The 15707-nt window shown below is 33.7% G+C and overlaps 1 protein-coding gene across 1 annotated transcript in view; it reads left to right on the top strand.

Annotated features, from left to right (window-relative positions):
* The window catches only part of LOC118347680, a 38305-nt gene extending 33190 nt beyond the window's left edge, over positions 1 to 5115 (top strand). Inside the window, exons 3-5 of the mRNA XM_035687700.1 lie at positions 2369 to 2536; positions 4343 to 4607; positions 5033 to 5115. Coding sequence (XP_035543593.1) covers positions 2369 to 2536; positions 4343 to 4607; positions 5033 to 5115 — 516 coding nt within the window. The remainder of the gene's footprint in view (positions 1 to 2368; positions 2537 to 4342; positions 4608 to 5032) is intronic.
* The last annotated feature ends 10592 nt before the right edge of the window (positions 5116 to 15707 follow it).

A 15707-nucleotide genomic window follows, 5' to 3' on the forward strand; every position in this document is an offset into this window, starting at 1 on the left:
ACGTAAATCAGCTTGAAAGCCTACAGATGATCAGTACTGATCAAAACCCTACAACTTTTTTGCTAGGCATATCAAGGTGAATATATATATATAAAAAGCCACGTCAGTACGTACGTACAAGTGCTCTCTCTCTCTCTCAGCTCTCTCTCTCTCTGCATAAATATATAAATAAATGATATATAGCTGGAACCAAGTAGGTTTGAAAAGGCGAGATGTAACAATCCAATTCTAAAGACTCAAAATTGACTTCCACAGTCCAACTTTTGTTTATTTAAACGTCTAGAAAACGATAAATATGTACATATGGTGGCTATAGCTAGACGTTGAACTATGGGTCGACAAAAGATCTGTTGAGGAATAATCCCATATTGGTTGTGGATAAGGTCTTGGGCATGTTTATAAGCAATGAGCAATCCTCTCTTATACAACCGGTTTTATGAGATGAGTTAGGCCCATGAATTTCATCATGGTATCAGAGCCTGCCACAGGACGAGTGTGGGCCCACACTACTTACCCCGTGACAAGGACCAGAAAAAATACTGGCCTGCACGTGAGGGAGGGTGTTGAGGAATAATCCCACATTGGTTGTGGATAAGGTCTTGGGCATGTTTATAAGCAATGAGCAATCCTCTCTTATACAACCGGTTTTATGAGATGAGTTAGGCCCATGAATTTCATCAAGATCATTTTAGTGCCACTTAGAAAACATGTGTAGGGGCCACTAGATTTATAAAATTCTCATCTTTTTTTTTTTTTTTTTTATTATCGGTAACTAGATTTATAAAATACTTATCTATCAACAACCAACCATCAATCGGTACACATTAATTAAACGAGAAAAAAAACTCTATGTGCAATCACTTTAAAAAAAATTTCAGTATAATTGATTAATTAATTAGTTGCATGCGCGCATTATTAATTAGATCGAGCTAAATGATCATTAGATTAATCTTAATCGTGTCATTATATACTGTACATGATAATGTACTGTCATATAATTTCAAATGGTTTCTTATATCAACCGCCATTTAAATACTTTTGGAATGTGCCACATGACCCAATGTGACAGAAATAATGACAAAGATTACATATGATGAAAAAAAATATTACTCTTTATATAATTAGCTACAACGTCATTGGTGGGCCATTAGTTTTCTTGAGAAAAATATTGGTTATGGATTTGAAATGTTTGTTATGTAAATTTGGTTAATATCATTTTATTTGAAGTTGGTACAAGAGATTTCATATTGATTGTGATCATTAGTTAGAGATTTACAAACAAGAGGATACAGATCATGATGAGTTTGACTGGATGTTCAAAATTCAATGACGGATTCTCTTCAAGCTAGAAAGAGTAATGTAGATTACATGGCTATCAAAGATCATGACAAGGATTAGAGAAAGAAGAAAATAACGCAAAACATCCAGAAAGTGGTAGAGATCTAACGTCGGACCATGCATATGGTTGATCGAGAGGCCGGAAGACATGATACATTTTCTAGATGTTAGCTAGCTAGCTACACATGATGCGGTTGAAAGAGAGGCTGGCCGTGTTCGCTCGATTCTGGCCAAAGGTGCAGTACTCGTGCATGACATGCAATCCTAGTCCACTCTAGTGGGCAACACGTGCATGCATTAATAGACACCTCGGTTGAGCAAACTTGCATAAATCTGTTTAATTTATGGGTAATTCTAGTTTTTAATAGTCTTAAATATTAGAATATTTGGTTTTTAAATAAACTTGAAGTACTTGGGACTTATTTTTCCTAAATTGTTTCCCTATTAGAATATTTATCTTAAGGCCGGAATTTCCTTTTTCCCGCCCGTACGTGTGATCTATAAGATTGTATTTATTTGAGATTTATCTAGAGTTGTATGATCTATAGGAAGGATATTGCGCTTTTACAACAATTTAATTGTAGCCTCATACAACAATATTTTAAATGTGCACGGATTATTAAGGACTCGTGGCATTTGGGGTCGAATAGAAATAATATGATGGAGGTCTGTAGAAACACCTATTTCTCCCCATAAAAGACCTAATAGGAGGAGTGAGGTAATTTCTTATAAAGCCCAAGATGAGTTTGTTCTTAAGCCATGTGGGACTTCTCAACACGCCCCCTCACGTGTGGGTCGGTATTTCCGATACCATCATCATGAGTAAGTCACAGGAGCACATCATTAGTCATAGGTTAACCTGCTTTGATACTATGTAGAAACACTTATTTCTCCCCATAAAAGACCTAATAGGAGGAGTAAGGTAACTCCTTATAAAGTCCAGGATGAGTTTGTTCCTAAGCCGTGTGGAACTTCTCAACACGCCCCCTCACATGTGGGTCAGTATTTCCGATACCATCATCGTGGATAGGTCGCAGGAGCCCATCATCATGAGAAGCTTGAGGTGTGGAATCAGTCTACTTTTGGGAATGTTAAGTATCAACTGGACAAAGCTAGAAACAGATTAAACCAGTTGCATGATTTAGACCCATCAGAGATTGACATTGCCAGGTTGAATCCTGCAAGAGAAGATGTTCAAGTCTGACTAGAAAGGGATCAAGAAATCATGTAGAGGCAAAGATCAAAGGCTCACAGGTTAAAAGAAGGTGATCATAATACTAGATATTTTCATTCCAAAGCTTCCTAGAGATTGAAGAAGAATTTTATCATAAGACTGAAAGATGATAGAGGTGTATGGCACGAGGGTGATCAACTCGATGGATTGGTTGTAGAATACTTTAGATCTCTATTTAGTGCATCTGAGCAAAGAGGACAGCTAGACATTTTGGAGGGTATGGAGCACAGATTATCTAATGAAATGAATGTAGAACTTACAAAGAGTTTCTCTGCTGATAAAGTTACTGCTACTTTACAACAAATGCACCCAACAAAAGCCTTTGGACCATATGGGATGTCCCCTATTTTTTAACAAAAATTTTGGCATGTCATTGGAAAGTATGTCACTTCAACTGTGCTACAAACTATGAATTCAGGTGTGTTACCTACGGATCTTAACCATACTTTGATTAGTCTAATTCCTAAGAAGAAACGCCTTGAGATGGTTGCTGATTATCGTCCTATTAGTCTATGTAATGTGATTTATAAGTTGGTGTCTAAGGTGATTACAAATAGACTTAAAAATGGTGCTGCCATGTATTATTTCTCAATCACAATGTGCTTTTGAGACATAAGAGACAATGGAAGATGGGATACATGTCCTTGAAATTAGATATGAGCAAGGCTTATGACAGGGTAGAATGAGATTTTTTAGAGAATATTATGTTGAAGTTAGGTTTTGTAGACAGCTTTGTTTAGTTAATTATGAGATGTGTTAGAATTGTCTCTTTCTCTATTTTGATTAATGGGGTACCACATGGGCCTATTTGTCCTAGCAGAGGGATAAGGAAGGGGGATCCACTATCCCCTTATATATTCCTCTTCTGCACAAAGGGTTTAATCAGTTTGTTGAAGTCTGCTGAGAGGGATAGTTCAGTCCAAGGTCTGGGAGTTTGTAGAGGAGCACCTCGTATTAACCATCTACTATTTGCTGATGATAGTATCATCTTTTGTAAAGTGGATTCTAACACTAAGGAAAATATTCAGTCATTGTTGGATAAGTGTGAGCTTGCATCTGGCCAAAAAATCAACAAAGGAAAAAATGCAATGGTTTTTCCAGGAATGTTTTAGAGGACAGTCAAAGGGAGCTTCTGATACTTTGGGGTGTTAACTCTTTTCAGCGGTATGATAAGTACCTAGGTCTGCCGAATATGGTGGGTAGATCTAAATCACGAGCTTTTGCTGAGATTAAAACTAGAGTTTGGCATAAGTTGCAGAGTTGGAAGGAAAATTTGTTATCATAAGGTAGAAGAGAAATACTTATTAAAGTAGTAGCATTGTCCATCCCTACATATGCAATGAGTTTTTTTAAAATTCCTGTTAGCTTTTATATGGAATTGGAGAGGATGATGGCAAGATTCTGATGGGGGCAAAAAAAATAATGAGAGAAATGTGCATTGGGTCAGTTGGGATAGAATGTGCCAATCAAAGTTCAGAGAAGGTATGGGTTTCAAAGATTTAAAAGTTTTTAATATGGCTTTACTGGCTAAGCAAGGGTGAAGGATTTTACAAAATGAAGATACCCACTGCACTGAATTTTTAAGGCAAAATATTTTTCCAATGTCAGATTCTTTGAATCTAAGTTAGGAGCAAATCCCTTATATGCATGGAAAGGGATTTAGAAAGCAAAAAGATGGCTTCTGGCGGGCTGCAGATGGAAAGTAGGGACAAGGAAGTTATTAAGCTATGGTCTGATGTATGGATCCCTGGTCATAAGCCTTTGATGTAGGAACTGGATACAATGCAAGGGAATCATATGGAAGCTACAGTGGATTCACTTATTGATCAAGAGACCAAGTGGTGGAAGGTGGAGTACATTAGAGCTCTCTTCAATCCAATTGTTGTTGTCGATATACTGAAAATCATGTTGTCATCAAACGAGTATGAGGACAAATGGATATGGACACAAGAGAAGAATGGAAATTCCAGTGTTCAAAGTGCTTATAGGTTTATTCATGAACAATACAGAAGAAATCAGGGGGAAAACTCCAAGGGTACATATCACTTTAAACTATGGAGGTGGCTTTGGAAGATGCAGATCCCTAGAAAAATCAAGACTTTTGCATGGAGAGCATGTAAAGATGTTCTGCCTACACTCCAAAACCTTAAAAAGAGGAAAATTGATGTAAAGGATAAATGATGTTTTTGTAAGTCAGGCTAAAAGGTTGTTCTACATGCTTTAATCTTTTGTCCAACAGTTAGAGATATATAGAAGAAGTATTTAACTTTTATGCAGAATATGGATACATGAATGGATTTCATCGTTGTTGCTACATATGTGATGGAAAAGGGCAATCAATCATATTTTTCTATGTTTTTCCTCATTACTTGGGGATTATGGTTCAGGATAAATAAAATGTAGATTGATAGAGTTTTACTTGAGCCTCTTCAAGTCATTAACCATGCTTTGTCTTTGCAGAAAAAGAGCTCATGATTACATCAATAGCAAAGGCTAAAATGATGTGTTGCTGGAAACCACCACCAGTGGATGTTGAATGTTGATGGGGTTATTTTTTTTTTATATGCAAAAAGCTGGTGTGGGTGTTGTGCTTAGAGATGACAAAGGAAACTTGGTATGGCTGCTAGTAAGATGGAGAATGAGGTAAATGATCCTGGAACTATTGAACTTTTGGCTTTACTTTGGGGCTTACAACTTTGTGTCCATTTGGATTTCTTCAAAATTATAACTGAAAATGATTATTTGCTGATGGTTAAAGAAATGAAAGAAGAGCAAGAATCCTCTTGAGCAGATGGTAATCTCATTAAGGAGGCAAAAAGCCAGTTGCATTATTTTAGTGAAGTTGAAATTCAGCATGTGCATCGCATGCAGAATAAGGTGGCTCATAAATTAGCATGTTATATTTGGAATGTTAATAATATAGAAATGTGGTGGGTTGATGTTCCTATGTTTGTTGCTCAGGCTCTATGGATTGATAAGAACGGCTTGTATTGATTGATTTCTTTATGAATGAATGTTTCGTTATAAAAAAAAAAAACATGTAGCCTCATATTAATATTCATATATAGTACTCATGTGCATGCCACAATATAGCATGTTGTGCACATATTTTTAACACAACATGATGGCCAACCACAACAAGAGAAATAGTTTTTTGGGATGAAACATTTTGTCCCAAAAAACACCATTTTTGTCTCAAAAAGTTTTTTGAGATGAAAAAAATTTGTCTCTAAGTTGTCTCAAAATCTTTTTGGGGATGAAATTTGATTTTTCGTTTCAAAAAAAATACTTTTAGGGACGAAATTGGGGAAGCTAGTCATACGTGTTCAAACGAGAATTTTTTTCTAAGATGAAATATTTTTGTCCCAAAAACCAATTCGAATGGAAATCATTCCGTTCGAACAAACTTGAACAGTTTGAATGGTACAGAAACTTGATTCGAACAACCAAATAGATTTGATCCTGTTCGAACGGATAGAAAAAGTTTTGTTCGAACACAATTAATATGAACGATTGCTACCAATTCAAATATAAAACGATTGTTTGACTGGGAGTCCGTACCAACGCTAGGATTTGCAGTTTGAACGGACTGGATTTTTCTCAGGTTATTCGAATGATTTTATTTTCCGATTCGAACGCAAGGTAAAAAAATTTACCGTTCGAATTAAGTATTTTTCGTTCGAACGGTACTCATAATACATAATTGTTTTTAATTAAAAATACAATACTAATATTAAATAATATAATTTAAACATCACATTTCTTCAAATGTTCTGGGATAGAATAATAAAAAGACAATTAAAGAAAAATAAGTTCTAGGATTGTGGTGGTGGCATAGAGTTTTGGGATATCATTGTGGCATAGAGTTTTGGGATATCATTGATTGCCACCGTTCAAACATTTTTTGGGATTGAATCTCTAGCTTTTTCTGCATGTTTTCTTCTAATATTGCGTCTAATCCGTTGCTTGATCTAATCGGGTCAGCAACTTTTTTTTCTTGGACCTCAAATGTTCTATTTCAAGCCTTGCTTCATCTAATTCCTAAGTTTTGTCATTCGATCTGACTTGAGAAGATAATAATGATGTTGATGATGGCTTCATGCAACGTCCTAAGCCCCTCAAATATCCAGAACGTGGTCCAAAAACTTGGAAAAATATCTAAGCATTGTTAACAGATGATTCATCATATGGATCTGCAACAGTTTTCTTAAGTGATATCATCTTGTCCTACAAAAAAAAATAAAGTTAGTATAAGTAATAAAAATATTATTAGACAATTGAATTGAAAAAAACTTAAACTTACATAATTTGTTTATGCTTCGAGACTGGTCCAAACACTATCACGATTTTTATGTGTTTTAGCATACAATTGGTTCAGATTATAGTCAGCAGGACTTTCTTCTTAATGCAAAAGGGAAATCTATATTAGAACTTAAATTAGAAAAGTATATATGTTAATATTTACGGGGACTAGTATAACGTTACCATTTCTTTTAGATAAACGATGAAAAGATCGAGAACTCGCATGATGGTGTATTGTTAAATTTGATCTCTTTGCTTTGTTCGGAATACTTCGTTGCTAAAAAAAAAATTATGTATATATGTTTAATACATCTATCATATACTATAAAAAAGATAGAAGCAAAATTACCTGATAAGCAGGATCTTCAAACATATTACAAACATTTTCTCCCATTCGTTTGGTAGCATTGCTTAGAATGGATTTTAACGCACCTCTGTTGCAGTACTAAACTTCTGATAGTATGCATGGCATCAACCTTTATACATCCAAAATGCAATGGACATCAACTCCTCAATCGTTAGTCGATCATCTCGCCGGCCAAAATTAAGTGCAAACTCATCATTTAAAAAATTGTAAATAATTAGTATAAATACAAACTAATATTAAATTAACATGTTATATTTAACTTTTTGCTAAGTAACTTATTATCAGGCAACGATTTTTTATGTGATCTTTCACATATTGGGAAACTTTAGCCCCGGAGGATGTAGCGCCATTGGTGCATATGTGAGAGTAAGGGTACCAACTTAAAAAGCAAACCAAGCTGCCAAATCCCCAAAGCCACCGGTGTGATTATCAGGAATATCAATTTTAATTTTTCTCGATTTCCTTACTTTCTCTATGCAGACACCCATTGTAATGCCTCAACCTCAGCGCTGACTTACAACAGCTATATATACGTACAGTAATTAAAGCACATTTTAATTAAATACTAATATCTTGAAAATGTATATTACTTAAATCGAGCAATAAATGTAGTGCTTAATTTGGTAAAATACCTTCTTCTAGGTCTGGTGATGTTGACCCACCATTCATGGCAAGTGAACCAATTACGGAGTCGGTAATAGATGGAGATGGCACACAAATTGCTTTGCGTTTGGGAGGCATATATGTTTAAGACTGTAATAAATTATTATGAATAATAATAGGGTTAATACCCTAGTACTACCCATCTACTACTCTTTTTGTATTTGATTTTTTTTTAATTTTTTATTTTACTTAATGATTAAGGAAGTGAGTATTAATAAAATTATATATTTTTTAAATCTTTTCTTAATTAAGGATGTTAAAAAAATACTTAAAATAAAATGATAAAAAAAATATAAAAACTTGAAATATACTTGGGTAGTAGATAGGTAGTAATAGGATAGTAAGTCTATCACTACCCAATTATTATTCTAAAAAATGTTACAAATATTATAACAATGATATTTACACAAATATTAATTTCATTCACTATCAGATTTTAGCATCGAGCGATCTAGATTTATGTTACAAATAGTTTGAGGAGAGTCGATTGATCTACCATTATATTTCTTCCTCCAGATTCGATCTGAGTCACGCTATTCTAATGAAGGCAGTCTATCATTTGTGCTGATGATCTCTAACATTCTAGTCCGATAAGGGGTTAATGTGCGAATGACTAAAAGGAGGTAGCCACAGATCAAACCTCTTAACAAGATGACATTTAGCGGGAGAGAGGGTCACTTGCGGAAGACTAGAGCTAATATTCCAACAGCACAAGATACGATGAGTGATCCAACTTCTACTCCTGCCGGTGTTCAGAGACAGTCTGCTGAAGCTACTTTGGATGAGGTACGATCTTTGTTCGAGAAGAATCATCGACTTTTGATCAAGGAGATCGTTGAGCCCATCATAGAGAAGCTTTAGGAGATGAAGGGATGCATATCTTCCTTACAAGAGGATTTTGAGCTACTTACTAGCTAGATAATTTTAGTTTTTATTTCACTTTTTTATGTTGTATTGAACATTATATTTTTAGGATGTAATTAGTATATGATTTTTATTTTTGATATTTGCTAGCTTGTTTATTGTCAATTTTTTTTTTCTTATTTTACTAAAGTAATATTTGTTTAACTAAAAATCTTATTTAACATAAAAGAACTCATTAAAATATTTTTAAATTAATTATATAAAATTAATTTATTAATATGAAATATTTTAATTCATCATAAATAATACTATATAATACATCTATATTTTTTATATTTTGAAAATGATAACTAATAAATTAAAAAAAATATTTATTTTTAAGTTATTTTGGATGCCTTTCAATAAATTATTATAATTAAAGATTCCCGTTCGAATGATTATTTAAGCATTCAAACAAAGTTCATACCGCCAAATTTTCCCACCAAAAAATGCTCATTTGAACATAAAATTTCAATCCGAATGATTTTGAACTTCTCCCAAAAAAATTATATGTACTTTCCCATCAAGATTATTATTTGAACAGACATTAACTCTCTGCTCAAACATATGTTTACCCATTCGAATGTATTTCTATTTTTGAGACAATATTTTTCTTACATATCCATTCAAACGCCTTGAGACGAAATTTAAATTTTGTCCCAAATAAGTACTTTTAGGGAAGAAATTTAATTGATTCCTAATAAATTTCATCTCTAAAAATTAAATTTGTTATAGTGAATGCTTAATTAGCATGCACCAAAATTAATTAAGTTCCATTTCCCACTAGTTTTTTTTTCCTTGACAAACACAACTATATATATATATTAATTTATGAGCCTACCCTATTTGGAAGCAAAAATGAGGTAAATTATTTAGGAGAATAATATTACTCATCATTTCAAATCTCATCATTCTCTCATGATCATATAATATAATATTAAATGATTAGATATTATTTATTATATTTTATTTATAAATTTTTTATCTAATATCATATTATAAAATAAAAAAAATAAATGATGAATAAATTTTTTTCTAATCTAAAAAGGAGCCGTATTAGTTCTCCTTCACCGTTGTTGTTTATTGAATAGTCCACTGTCCACGTACGTGATCAAGTGGAATCATGCAATCATATGCATGCATGCATTCCCGCCCACATGCATGATGCCATTTTGTCTGCTTTCTTCCAAGGTCAGGATTATTGGCTTACCGATAAGAAAAAACAAAAACATAATTTCCTCCAGGAAAACAATTAAGAAAAGAAAAGGTCAAAGATGAAAGAAAGCAACGTCTGAACGCGAAGCTAAATGCGCGTGCATGTCCAAATTAAGGGTACTTTGAATGATGTACGTACGGTCTTCTTCCTCTTATAATTGATATTCATTATTGATATAATAAAAATAAAAATAATAATCATATAATTATTTCTTTCTCTGAGCTTTTGATTTTTGATTAAATGGTCAACGTATATTAATTTTGAATAATGTTATATTCAGTTATAAAATATATAAATATCGTATAATTATTTTAAAAAAGAGTAAAATTTATTATTAGAGAATTAATTTCTTTTCATGTAAATTTTATATTTATTTAATTTTTTTAAAATGATTAAACGACAGTTGCACACTCATAATTACAACAATTATATTTCATTAATTCTACCTTTTGATGCATTCAACAATATATGGAATTTTAAAATTTATTCTACCTTTTGGTGTGGGTAAATTTTACCTATTTTTTAAAGAAGTTAGTAAATTTAAAATTTATATAAAAAAGTTATTTTTTTAATTATGAAATTCACTTCTTTTTTTTTAATTGAAATACGCGAGCTTAGTGCACTCTTATTGGATTAGCCAAAGTTAAATGACAGTTTTGATGAATGTAAGATAAATTTAACTTTTGACTATTCCATTCACATAAATCTCTACATTGGAATAATTATTTTTTTATTATATAATAATAAAATAATATAAGATGAATTTAGTTTTGATTATTCACATTAAATCTCCACATTAGATTATAGATTTATTCATTATATGATAATGAATAACTACTAATTTCAAAAATATTTAATTTTTTTAATTATTAATTTATTTAATTTTATCATATTTTACTATTCTACTTATTATATGTTAATTAATAATCATGTTCTTATTAAATTAATATATCACTAAGTCTAATTAATATATTAATTGTAATAAAATATGTAATAGAAAGAAAGGGAAAGAGAAATAATTAATAAAATATGTATTTGATGTATGTACAGTAACCTTCAAATTTGGAAAAACTTTTGAAAGTCACTGTAGCTAAATTCTAAATATTTAGAATTTGACTAATCCAATGTGAGCATATTTTACTTTTTAATAGCTAAATACTCATTAGATTTAGGAGATGTTTAGATTCAGAGATGAGTTGAGATGGTTTGTGAATAGTAGAATAAAAGTTGAATTATTTATTATATTTTGTGTGGGAATTTAGAAAAACTTTTTTGGAATTTGAAAAATTTGAATTGTTTATTATATTTTGTGTGAGAATTTGAAAAAATTGTAATGATGAGATGAGATGAGTTGAGATGGGTTTTGAATCCAAACCTCTCCTTAACTTTTGTCTAATTCAATGAGAGTGCTCTTACACATGCTGAACATGTGCCTATCATTACTATATTTTCAATCTATATGTGCAAATGTCATTGTTGTTATGTAAAGTGAAATTATATAATCATATTCTTTCCATTAATACATTCGAAAAAAATTGCAGAATCTATATAAAGTCATAAAGGGGCCATTTCTTTTGAGATCTCTCACAAATAGGGTACAAGTAAAAGAATATTTTTTTTTAGCTCCCTTCATATGGAGCTTAGTCCCGTTTGAATTTAAAATTGATCTCAATTCATCTCATCTAATTATTATAATTTTTCTAAATTTTAACACAAAATATAATAAATAATTCAACTTTTTCAAATCCTAAAATAATAATAATATTAAAAAAAATATTCTACATGTATTTTAATCAATTTTTAATCCGAGAGTGATGCTCGTGGGAAAATGAATATCTTTAGTGAGAAAAATCTTTTTTCCGACCAATTTGTTCCGTGGTGGCATATAATTGGTGAATAAATGGTCTTTCCCCACCAACTCCACAAGTTCATGGGAAAATCATTCTTTTTCCCATGAATATCGGTGACGATTAAAACTTTTTTTTCTGTGACAAATAAGTAATCACGTTACCTTATTACTAGCTCCTTGTAAGGCTCATTCTGCACTGATCCGCTCTCACTTATCTTTCCAGCATTGACATATTCAATTTTCCCAGCACTTGTAGTTGCAGAGACATTTACTGACATTGAACCAAATTTAATTAATTCAAAAGTTAGGAATTAGAGTTTGAACCAAAGTTGGGGGATGCAATTGATTAATTTATAGATATGTTTCCCAATACAAGAATTTATTAAAATCAGCTCATGCCTTTCTTTAATGATTATGTTTTCAGTTCATAAATTAAGGAAATTAAACAGTTTACATCCATATGGTGTCCAAAAGGCCCTTTACAGATGAGATCATGAAACTTACAGTCATAGTCTCCCCCATCCTATTAGTTGACCAGCCATGTATTTAACCAAATATTTTGTCTCATTGCAAATAAGGTTTGCAAAAGATTGTGATATTGTTATCATAAAAGCACAAAAGTAATCCAAACAATAATAAATAAATTAGTTTAAGCATCAGGTAGTAAAAAAGAAGATTTGCAATGAATCTAACTCATCAAATGTTTAAAATTAGCCTTAGTTGGAGGGGAAATGGAAAGAAAGGCAATGAAATTGTCCAGTGACATGCAAAATCCAAATTAGAACCGCTGATGCAGAAGCATGTATGCATTAAGATAAGATAAAGAAAAGGAATTGAATAATATGGAAAAGCAGCAGGCAAAAGGAAAAATTAGTGGAGAGATTTTGCTTTCCCAAGTTCATGTTGAAAACCAGAACATGAATTAAAGACTTGGTTTCTAGAGTGCAGGTGTGAGAGAGACTTACCACTGCGAGAGTGGTGAAAGCATCTACCAGTCCGTGGACAACTTCGACTTCAAACCGCGCAAACCCCTCCGCTCATACCCACGAGGAGCTCTTAGCCAGTAACGCCACATGACCATGTGCTGTCTTCAATGGAGCACAGGGTCCAACCAGCCACTAGACAAATCCACGAGGTCAGCGACGTTGGAAGCTCCACCGAGTCTTCTAGGGTTGAAAGTAGTAGATGCAAGTCGTGGGAGTTGTTACCAACTTGTGTATGTCGACCCTCTCCTTTCTGCGAAATTATCTCCCCCAAGCCCTAATTGACCCAACATGGAAATGGTCGATCACGGGAGGATTTCATGAAATGGGAGAAAATAAGAGAGGCAGAGAGAAATTTTGGTAGATTATGTCTAAGGTGAGAAGAAATTTCTCCGCTGAAATTGGACGAAAGGGAGAGAATGAGTGCTAGCTCCAATTTCCCACCATGCTGTTCATTGAAATGGGTTTGCACATGTTAAGCCGTGTTGTAACACCCTAGCCCTCTGGACTTTTTTTTTCTTCTTCTTCTCTGTTTTTCACGCAGCCCCGATGTTGCTTGAGGTGAGCTTCTCTTCCACATGCATTTTATCCTTCCGACGGTTTTTCACTTTTAATTTTTTGCACTCCCAAAAATTTCTCCACCCCGATCTCCATCTTCCCCACGTCCACACGGTTATGATTTTCTTCCCTTCTTCCATTACTCAAATCCCTCTCATTAATGCCTATTCATTTCTTTAGCAGTTTGTATTTTGTCCACCCTCGCAAAGCCTTGCCTTGCCTTGCAAAGCAGCATCACCCTCCCACGCTGTTGCGCACCATCACCACTAAGGCGCCGTCACAAGTGGCCCTCATCGACACCGTTGCATGTTGGTCAGTATGCCGAGGCTTCCCTCAAATGAAGCCGAAACTTGGGGCCAAGTGCAGCGAGCACTACACCACAGCCAGTAACCACCACAATCCCGACTTGAGGTGCCTTGCTCCTTCACAGCAACCAACCACCGGAAACCACTTCCCACAGCCACAACAAACAGCAACCCACGGTTTTGCCAAGCCAAAACACCCCTGTTTTACTGCACCCTCACGAGCTCCCCTCAACCCACGGCCTTAACCCATGCATGGCAACAACCCGATGGCCATCGTGTGAAAGCAGCCCAGCCGAGGTCATGCCAAGGAGAAGCACGGTTTCACAACCAGTGCCTGCGGGTCCTGATCTCCAATGAGCGTAGGTGCAGCTTTGGTGTCGCCATTATCCCCAACCATAAAGCCACCATGAAATGTCGAGAACCGCTGCCACGCTGACCTGCATCTCCATGACCAGCCACCGTTAAGCTTGGACGTGAAGCGCTCTATTTTTTACACCGAAACAGAGTGATTGTTTTGCCCACTGTGAGCCGCCAAGCCACCCTCACTCCTCGCCTCAACCATGAGCCACCCAGTTGCACCACCTCGCCGGAATCAACAGCAGGAAGCTACACTAGAAGCCTACCACCAGCCCTTATTCGCCGCACTTTTCTCTCTTGATAGGCCCGATTATCTCTCTGTTTCTCTCTCCCTCACGGTTGACCTCTCTCTCTCTCTCTCTCTCTCTCTCTCTCTCTCTCTCTCTCTCTCTCTCTCTCAGTGCCCCGCTATTGGGACAACCACCTCCCACCACAACCCAACTCCACCTCGTCCCCTTTCCCCATGGTGTCGCTGCCTCTTAGTTTTCCTTAGGTAAGTGCTGCTACTGCACGTGGTCCTCTGTTTTGTGGTAGTTACTTAAAAATGAAATTTTTGTGTCTTAGTTAACCTAATAGATGAGATGTACTATTACAATTTTGCCCCTTAGTATGAGGTCTCCAGATTTATTATTTTCGGATGTTTAGGTTAATGGATTTATATTTTAATGAATTGATTACGTATATTCGGTTTGAAATCATGAGTGTTATATTACGTGCATGTTATATTTTTTATTTAGACGTAGACGTATGGATTTATAGTAGTAAGTCAGTACACTGATGCTTTTAACAGAGTAATTATAAGTTGATCATGTTTTAGTTTTATATATTAAACTCACTTTTTATGATTTTATTTTTAAATACAGATTAAATAAATATTTGAAATAAATTATTAGTATTAATATATTTTTTTTTCGAAGTACATAGTAGTGCAAGGTTTTTATTTTGAACCCTTTAAAGAGAAACTAATTAGTCTACTTTTATTAAATGAAATATTTGCTCTCCTACTTTAATCAGTTTTGTTTTAATGAGTCTTTAAACTAGAAATGTATTTTATGGCATAATTGTATATATTATTAATATTATTATGCAATTTTAGAAAGATTCCGAGTTTAATAAGTATGGATATTGAGGACTTAGGGAAGTGATGGTATTTTGCATTTAAGAGAAATTTTAGGTTTTTGAGGACTTAAAATAGGTATTTCAGATGTAATATGAGAATGTCTGTTCATTAGAGATTCATTTAAGTTACATGAAATTTTATAGATGACGATTGACAATTATTTAGTACTATTGTGGAGAAATTTTGGAAAGCTAAGAAGCCCAGGCAAGCGGGTTCATATACTAGTTTTGCATAAAAGAAATGAAATGAGGTTGTCTTTGAAATAAAAATGTTTATTTTTTAAAAGAAATTTGAAAATAACCTTAGATGTTTATTCTGCATATGCATAAATTCTATATAAGAGAAAGTATTTTCTATCATGATTGGTGTAGATATGAGCTAATTTTGTGCATTTTGTTTCTGAACTATGCAAAAGAGCGAATATGAAAATCTAAAAGTTTTTGTTATGAATAAATGAAAATGTTTTGATTCCGTTTATCTCAAACATGTGAAATGATCTGAAACTATTCAAT

The sequence above is a fragment of the Juglans regia genome, chromosome 2 (genome assembly GCF_001411555.2).
Source record: "Juglans regia cultivar Chandler chromosome 2, Walnut 2.0, whole genome shotgun sequence".
Classification (NCBI taxonomy): domain Eukaryota; kingdom Viridiplantae; phylum Streptophyta; class Magnoliopsida; order Fagales; family Juglandaceae; genus Juglans; species Juglans regia.